The 8,903-nt window shown below is 41.9% G+C and overlaps 1 protein-coding gene across 1 annotated transcript in view; it reads right to left on the bottom strand.

The window, feature by feature from the left end:
* Positions 1-2,506, bottom strand: part of LOC308175226 (thiamine transporter 1-like) — a gene marked incomplete at both ends in the record, with an annotated part of 2,935 nt that extends 429 nt beyond the window's left edge. The window contains 6 exons of the mRNA XM_080550933.1: positions 121-262; positions 347-539; positions 968-1,234; positions 1,400-1,595; positions 1,798-2,061; positions 2,360-2,506. Coding sequence (XP_080407059.1) covers positions 121-262; positions 347-539; positions 968-1,234; positions 1,400-1,595; positions 1,798-2,061; positions 2,360-2,506 — 1,209 coding nt within the window. The remainder of the gene's footprint in view (positions 1-120; positions 263-346; positions 540-967; positions 1,235-1,399; positions 1,596-1,797; positions 2,062-2,359) is intronic.
* Between the last annotated feature and the right edge of the window lie 6,397 nt (positions 2,507-8,903).

The raw sequence follows: 8,903 nt of genomic DNA, 5'->3' as shown, positions 1-8,903 counted from the left end.
AACATGAAGGTTTTTAGGTTAGATTTAACTATTTTAAGGGTTTGGGCCTTCGCTCTTGGAAATGTTTAGCTTAAAAGCAAAGAAGGGACTTCTGCGTTTGTCCCTGAACAACAGACTCACCTGTGGTATGATGTCTAGGCCCAGACCTCTGCTGTCCACCACCACTAACGTGAGGATCGTCTGAAGGACCAAAGCACCGAAGTTGTTCGATCCAAAGATCAGTGCGTATCTCTCCATCGACAGGTCAGCAGCGATTTGGAACCTATGGTAAAGACAGAAGCTGGCGAACGGTGACCTTTTTAAGAAGTTGGCATTTGTTTTCCTGGTATGTCTTGGAAAAACTCACATGGCTATGGTAATAAGCAGCATGTAGAAGCACTTGAAGACGATGTAGCCAGCGTAGCACACCCAGATGCTGCTGGTGAAGGTCATGAGGAAGAGTGCGGCGGCCCCCAGCCCAGAGAAGGACCCCAGAGCCACCTCCCCCCACTGGGCCCAGTCCACCTGCGTGAAGCCTATGCCGTAGGCCGTCACCGCACCTTTAGGGAACACTTACGTTTATCTGAACTGATCGACTCTTTATGATTCTTTATCTCGTGTTATTTTGGATAAATAACAACGTTCTGTAATGTATTTTCATCAGTATATTTTCACAAACTTGTTTTATGGTTTGATAGTTTTTTGTTATTGTGTGGTTTTCCCCAGTAAACAAAGAGTCCCAAAAGACGTCCTCCAGGGAAGCCGGAATGTGGGTCCAGATGACGTCTTTCTACGACGTCCAGATGACGTCTTTTTAGGACGTCCAGGTGATGTCTTTCTAGAATGTCCAGATTACGTCTTTCTAGGACGTCCAGAAAAGAAAGACGTCATCTGAGCCCACATTCCGGCTTCCCTGAGGACGTCTTTTGGACTCTTTGTTTGCTGGGTTTGTTTGAAGTCTAAAGATGTCTACGGGAGCTATACTCACCAAACAGATTGGACACAGCCTCCACCCCTCCGTTGTAGACTGTGAAGTTGTGGGAAGGCTCCACGTGTTCCCACAGCACCTGGACGTAGTTGACTGTCTGGTTGTACCCGCAGGTGGCCAGCGCCCACCACACCGACCAGTACACCAGCTGCTTGGTGGAATAGCACTGGAGGAAGTCTCGCCACAGCTGGAGGAGAGCCCGACAGCAGCCTCCTGCCCTTACTGGCCCCCCAGGACCGCCAATCACGTCCCCTCCTCCTGCCCTTCCTGGCCCCCCAGGACCCTCAATAACGTCCCCTCCTCCTGCCCTTACTGGCCCCCCAGGACCCTCAATCACGTCCCCTCCTCCTGGCAACGCTAGCTGCTCATGCGGGTCCGTTTTAGTGTTTCTCTCGATACTTCCAGTCGTACGCTTCCCCTCTCTATCGTCACCCGGACCGCGGTGGAAGAACATGCTCCTCTGCGGCATAGGCAGGAAGCAGGAAGTCACCAGAGCGATGGAGGTCAACACCAGGGTCAGGACCAGGATGTTGTGGTAGGACATGAGGCTGAAGCTGACCAGCAGCTGTCCCGACACGGAGCCCACGGTGTAGCCCAGCAGCTGCACGCTGCGGCAGTAAGACGTGGCCTTAATAATAATAATAATAATACATTAGACTTATAGCGCTTTTCTAGACACTCAAAGACGCTTTACAAACTGAAAACTAAATCTAAGTGTCTTTGTAGGACAATCTACTCTGTATACTGCAATTACACCTAGATTTCGGGTGGAGAAGCCGCGAACAAGCAACGCCAGCGTCCTCTCTCAACCGGCATTTTTCGGTAATTACCTTGCGGTAGTGTTCCACGTCCACCACGCTGTAGACGTAGGAGAAGTAGGCCACCTCGCTGGCTGTCACCACGCCGTAGAAGAACTGCATGGCCTGCATGGCTGCCACACCCTGGACCCACAGCAACATGGCTGTCGTCACTGTGAGGTTGGTACACTGGAACACCACTACCGGCTTGTAGCGGAGCCAATCGGTGAGCAGAAACACAGGGACCAGCACGGCCAGGTAAGAGTAAGTCCACACAGGGAAGATTTCATTGGTCACCTGGAGTTCAAAGGTCACTTAAGTCAAAAGACTGGAACCCAGAGTGGGTTTCTCATATTTTTAATACATCATAAGCTTGTAAAACCTTGTCTGTCTTTAACCTTTAACCTTTAACCTCACACACTTGATTGAGAGATCAAATGGATAAGGATTGCATAAAGTGGCATATTTAAACACGGTCTGAAACTGCTCTTAAAAGAGAGACTGAGCTGAAGTTGTTACTGTACCTGTTCAGTGTCTTTGAGCCCCGGAAAAGTGTTATATAAATACAATGAATTGTTGTTATTATTATTATTACCTGTTCCACTGTCAGGTTCTTGTCTGGCCCCGTCAGGTATGTGAACAGGAAGGGTTCCAGAGGTTTCACAGTACTGAAGAACCCGTAGATGCAGAGCACACCTGTGGGATAGCCCCATCCTGCCTTCCATCGCTTCACAGTTTCCATCTCCACGTGTCACACAAGGCTACTGGTTTACCTGACCAGGTTTGGTCCTCCATGCACTATCATTAGTCCTGCCTCTACCTAGTCATTGTATGGGAGTCGTCTTAAGTTGTGTTTATGTAATCGGTTAGCTCAGTCAGTCAGTCAGTCAGCGACCTGCTCAAAGTGCACCACTGATGGCCCACATTCCTGCTCAGACTGAGATATGCGGTGAATACAACGTGAGGCAGAGGGAGGCGTACCCATTTAATCTTTAACATGCGGCATGCTATGCTTTCAGTCATAAATCAGCCCTAAATATCAAATGGATTTCAACAGTAGTTGGACAGAACAATGCCTAAGAAAGCCTGCGTGTGGGAAAAAAAATTATTATAATAATAGGCCTAATAATAATAATAATAATAATAACAACAACTTTTTATTTGTATAGCACGTTTCCTGCAAACGTTGCAGCTCAAAGTGCTCCAATCATTATATAATCATAATTTAATTATTTAGTCATTTAAAGGCAATATTAAAAAGATGGGTTTTTAGTCTTGACTTGAACATACAGTATGTGCTGAGGTTGCATCCCTAATGTAAACTGGCAGTGAAGACACAATCTGGGTGCATAAAATGAGAATGCAGCCTCACCAAACCTCTTCTTTTGTACATGTGGTACACAGAGAAAACCAGCGTCAGAAGACCTGAGAGCTCTACTGGGCTGATATGCTAGCAAAAGACCTGAGAGCTCTATTGGGCTGATATGTTAGCAAAATATAAAAAAATATTTATCATGAATTAACAGTACAAGTACATGTCCTAAAGCGTACCTTCATGACGTTTTATTTTAGAGTTAATATTGGGAGAGCTCTGTTGAACATTACGCCTCCTCCATTAATTGGCTCCCACAATAACCTCTCCCTAATCGCAGACGTAATTGAGCACAATTTCATTACGGGAAACTTTAACCGTACAAATCCATTGACACCTCTCCATACTCACACCAATCACATTAAGAAAGTAAAGCTATCTCTTAAATGACCCCCAAAGTATATCACCTTAATTAAAGCAATAACTATTCTAACGTGGACCAAAGCCAGCAATTTCCATGGAATTATTTAAACTTTAAATGTTTAATAAGCCAATCTAAACACAGTGTGGTAGAAATTAATTCTCAGGAGACTAGGGAGTCAGATGGATACAGGTTTTTATTTATCATAACAAAAGCAACCCAGATTTGGTTCTAAATTGATACATTGATACATCAGAATTATATACAGTTTCATAGGAGGTATTGGTTGTCATAGGGCCTCAGATGACTGACTGGTTGTTGTCATGGTGATGAGTACATTTCCATGTGAGGACCACACCTCCACCATTTATTGATCCAGTCTGATTTCAACGACGTGGTACAATTTAGTGATGAGATCATCTTTTCCCCAGGTCATGATGAAATGTCCCAAAGGTCATGTCACTCGCTCAATAACAATTTGATACACATTGAATAATTTACATAAGGCTTCATTCATATGAGACACAAGTAAAGTATTATTGTTCATGAGTATGTGGCGGGGTGGTATACTAGCTGGGTTTCCCACACATGTCCTGTCACATTTAAATGAACTCCCACAGAGGCAGTGGTAGAAAAAGTATAAATATAATGTTTATTTTTAAATAACCATAGAATGCAGATAAAATAGCACCACAATATAACACTGGACATTCAACCAGGAAAATAATAAACGCTATCAAACTATCTTGTGATCACACAGATCATATAACACATAACACACCAAACACTTTAGGCTATTATGGGTAAACTGTTGTCAACAATCAAACCGTGGACGTTTACAGCTACCGAGTAGGGTAGCAAGCAGCGACTTGTACCCTAAGACTGAACTCCGAGGATTGTTATCCACATTGCCACCAGAAGGACTGAGTCCGCGTGTGCAACGCGCCAACCCAACCCATCTTCCTTCGTCGCTACCGCATTTGCTTCACCTCCACCTGGAACCTAGAACTCTGGACTTGAACTTTCTATATTATTTTTCATTGAGTGTTTAAGTAAGGTTTGTGTTTGTTTCAACCTGATTTGTTATTTTTGTTTTGTACACACAAACACATACACATACACATACCACAAACCCAAACACATACTATAGCACTGCACGCAATATATATGAAAATAAAAGGAACACATTTTTGCTATTCCTTCTAAATTGCTGTCCTTTGTATTTTGTTTGTATATGGGTTTATATGCTTACTTGGTTTATGGGGACACACAATTACATACACTTATCTGATTTGTTTGTAAACAAGAAGAGTTAGTCAGTTCACCATCAACAGCTAAGAGTCAGAATCCTGTTACATCTTAATTCATTGAAATAGTAGGCTACCTCAGGAGAGGGTTAAACAATCATGAAAATCTGAATGATTTTCTATAAGAATCGCCCTTCATCTACAGAAAGAGGGGGTAACCTACATTCCATCCTGTACCTATTTACTATCAGCGTCATGTTCTTATATCACATGTTTTATCATGTTACACTATTTGCGCTTCTGCACAGTAAATCTTGCAGTGTTAAAGTAACACTTAAAGAATTAAATGTAACACTATTCCGGAGTGTATATGGTCCTACTCCAAATTTGATTTAAACTGACTCTTTCCCTAGTGTTAAAGTTTTAGAGTTAAATTAACTCTAAATAGAGTAAAAAGGTAACACTGGTGTACACTGTTTTGTGTTGTTTAAACTTAACACTACAGGTTAATTAGCTCTGTGGAGTGTTAATATCACTCCCAGTAGTGTTGATAATTCTCTCTTCTGTGATAACAAATCAACTCTGATTGAGTTAAATTCCTATGCTCATTAACACTGCATTGAGTTATTAAACGTTAACACTGGAGGGTCAGTTGACTCAGATAAGTGTTGATTTTACACACTGCTGTGTTGATAATTTACTCTTACAGTGAAAAACCAACTCTGATAGAGTAGAATTTTAACATCAATTAACACTGCATGGTGTCAAAGAAACGTGCCACTATTTATTAAATACAATCTGTGTGGTGTTATTTTTACACTTCATTTAAAAGTCTAATTACAAATATTCCATGAAGTGAGTAAAAATGACAACTTAACACAAATTAATGCATTCAACAACTTTATTTTCAGCTCCAAACCATGTGAGCCCAAAATATCAAAAGATGGAGAATATACCATCATATACAAATTCACATCAAATGCACTGTGGGGGACATGGCGCATTCTAGCCTGCAGGTAGAGCTAAGCTTTAGTGGAGTGGGGATGATGGGATCAAAAGATGGAGAATATACCATCATATACAAAAACGATCACTCGTTCCTCTGCCTGCTCTCCGGATTCCTCTGTCTCATTCCCTGCCAAGAGGGACAAACACACACAGGTGAAATAGTCATGTGGCAACGTAGAGCCGAAAGGGCGAAACACCGGGCGCTAAGAAATGTGTTCACACTGGATGTAGCTGTGTGTTTGGTACTTTTTCTGGTTTTAGGAAACATTCAAACACACTGAGAATTTTGACCAACAGGTTGACAATGATGTTCCTTTAAGCAGTGTAGAAGAGGGGGTGACAGATGGTCTAGTTGAGATGTCGACATCTTATCTTTTAAGAAAGTCCAATAAGAGCACCATAGATATGTGCCACTGCTGTCGCACAACTCAAAGCAGGTGGATTAAGTCAGTCTAGTGTAAATAGTTTTGTGTCATCCATGGAAGAAGTATTTTTTGATATTCATAGTCAGGCTAAAGATGCGGCTTTACAGTGCGTATCCTCACAGGACACAGATAGTAAAGAAAAAATAGAACAATCCTTTAAAAAATTGGAAAACCCATTCACACCTTTAAATTCTGAAGCTAAAAGAAACAAACACTTAAAAGAAAAATGGGGAAGTCTTGTACCTATTGAAAAGGTGCTTGGCACAAGATTTGACAGTAGAAGAAACAGAACTACAAGAACATAATGACCAGGTTATTGTAACTGATAAGTTTGCATATGTTCCCATTTTGGAAACACTTAAGAACATTTTTCAAAATCCAGAACTTGCAGACATGTTCAAGCCCAGGCACATTCACAAGGAAGGTGTGTATGCAGATTTAAGAGATGCCACCTATTTGAAAGAAAGTCCCCTATTTTCTGTAGAAAAAGATGCCTTGCAGATTCAGCTGTTTTATGACGACTTTGAAACGGCAAATCCCTTGGGCTCTAAAAAGGGCTTACATAAATTAGGTGCTATATATTTTACATTAAGAAATTTCCCCCCAATCTTTAATTCCTCTTTGATTAATGTTAAATTGTGTACTCTGTTCCATGCGCAGGACATCAAGCGTTATGGGTTTAATTCCATACTTGAGCCCCTTGTTCATGATCTTAAAATACTGGAAAGAAAGGGACTTCAAATTCCCATGTTGAAACACGTGATTCATGGTACCTTAGTTCAGGTCACTGGAGATAATCTTGGTTTGCATGGTCTGTTTGGCTTTGTGGAATCATTTGGGGCTCGCTATTGTTGTCGTTTCTGTCTGCTTGAGAAACATTGTTTTCAATCTGTGTTCTGTGAGGACTATCCGAAAGTTGTACTAAGAACTGTTGAGATGCACGCACAGCACTGTCAAACTATTCAAACAGATCCTACACTATCTCATGTATATGGTGTGAAACACAGTTGTCTGTTGAATTCACTTCAGTATTCAATAAAAATTCAATACTTTTCTGTAGACATAATGCATGATATTCTAGAGGGGGTTGGTCAGTTTGAAGTGAAACTTGTTCTGCAGTACATTAAGGACAACTTCCTAAATGCTGAACAACTGGCTGGTAGAATACATGCTTTTGACTATGGTTACAATCAACAGCGAAATCGTCCGCCAAGAGTGAAGTTGTTTGATGGAAGTAATGATTTGGGGTTGAATGCCATACAGTCTTGGTGCTTATTACGCAATATGCCTTTGTATTTGGTGATTTGATACAGACAGATGATAAGTACTGGCATCTTCTACTTTTGCTTCTTCAGATCGTGGACATCATATTTTCACCAATCCTGTCAGAAGGCATGACCATATACCTCAAACATTTAATCATTGACCACCATCGACTCTTCAAGCAGTTATTTCCTTCAATCAATCTCTTACCAAAGCATCACTTCATGCTACATTATCCTCGCAATATAAGGAACATCGGCCCAATTCTGCACATGTGGTGCATGCGTTATGAAGCCAAACATAATTTCTTTAAGAGACAATTAAAAAAACATTACACTGACATTGGCCAAAAAACGTTTCGAAGTCGTCATAAAACAGATGAATCTTCAAGGCATCTTTTTCTACAGAAAATAGGGGACTTTCTTTCAAATAGGTGGCATCTCTTAATGACTACATTTGATGAGTGCATTTAATCAAAGCTGTATAAAGTTCTTTTGAATGAGTATCTGCATTTGGCTTACACTTACTCTACTGGTTTCAGGATTCCATGTGAATGATTGTAGTCATCCGGATTATGTCCCATCTATTTTTCCACATCGGCAGCAATTGACACAAGGCAGAGTTAAATTACGGCGCTACAAAAATGCCAGGAAGAGAGAGGCTGGTGATGATGGGAAGGTCCTGTCAGCCAAAAGAAAACAAAGGTCACCTTCAGAAGAAGAACCTCTCACTGAGCCTACTGAACAACCTCTCACTGAGCCTACTGAACAACCTCTCACTGAGCCTACTGAACAACCTCTCACTGAGGACGGTACACTGAGCAACAGGCCAGTTTCGCACAGGGAGCAGGTTGCTATTGTAATAGAGGTAGCCAATCTCAGGAGAGAGAGAGATGAGGCCAGAAGAGAATGTGATGCTGCATTGCAGCGATTGTCTGTGAATGCTGTTCGAGGCAACAACAGTGCATGCAGGGCCATGACTGGGATTGACTGGGCAGTGTTTGACTGTCTACATCGCTACCTTCTTCAGTTTATCAAGTCACCACCTAAGGTTTTTCGATTGTCGACCGAGGACCAGCTTTTCCTCTGTTTGCTCAAGCTACGCCAGAATCCGTCTATTGCTTTGCTGAGCCAAATACTGGACCAACGACAGTCTACCATCCGCCACATATTTCAACGTTGGCTGAATCTTCTGTATGCAAAGATCACCTTTCTCATTCACTGGCCTGACAGGGATTGCATCAGACAAACCATACCACCAACGATAAAGGCCACATTTCCTCGCCTCACATCAATCATTGATTGTTTTGAAATCAGAATTGTACATCCAAAGGGGCTTAAAGCCAGGTAAAGACACCAAATAATATGTAATTCATGATTACTTGGCCAGGTAACTTCTGAATGCTAACCATGCTTTGTTTTTTCCACAGGGCCAAATCTTACTCCAGCTATAAGAAGTGGACT

The sequence above is a fragment of the Nansenia antarctica genome (assembly GCF_963989245.1).
Source record: "Nansenia antarctica genome assembly, contig: SCAFFOLD_158, whole genome shotgun sequence".
Classification (NCBI taxonomy): Eukaryota; Metazoa; Chordata; class Actinopteri; order Argentiniformes; family Microstomatidae; genus Nansenia; species Nansenia antarctica.
This window is presented reverse-complemented; position numbering and strand designations above follow the sequence as displayed.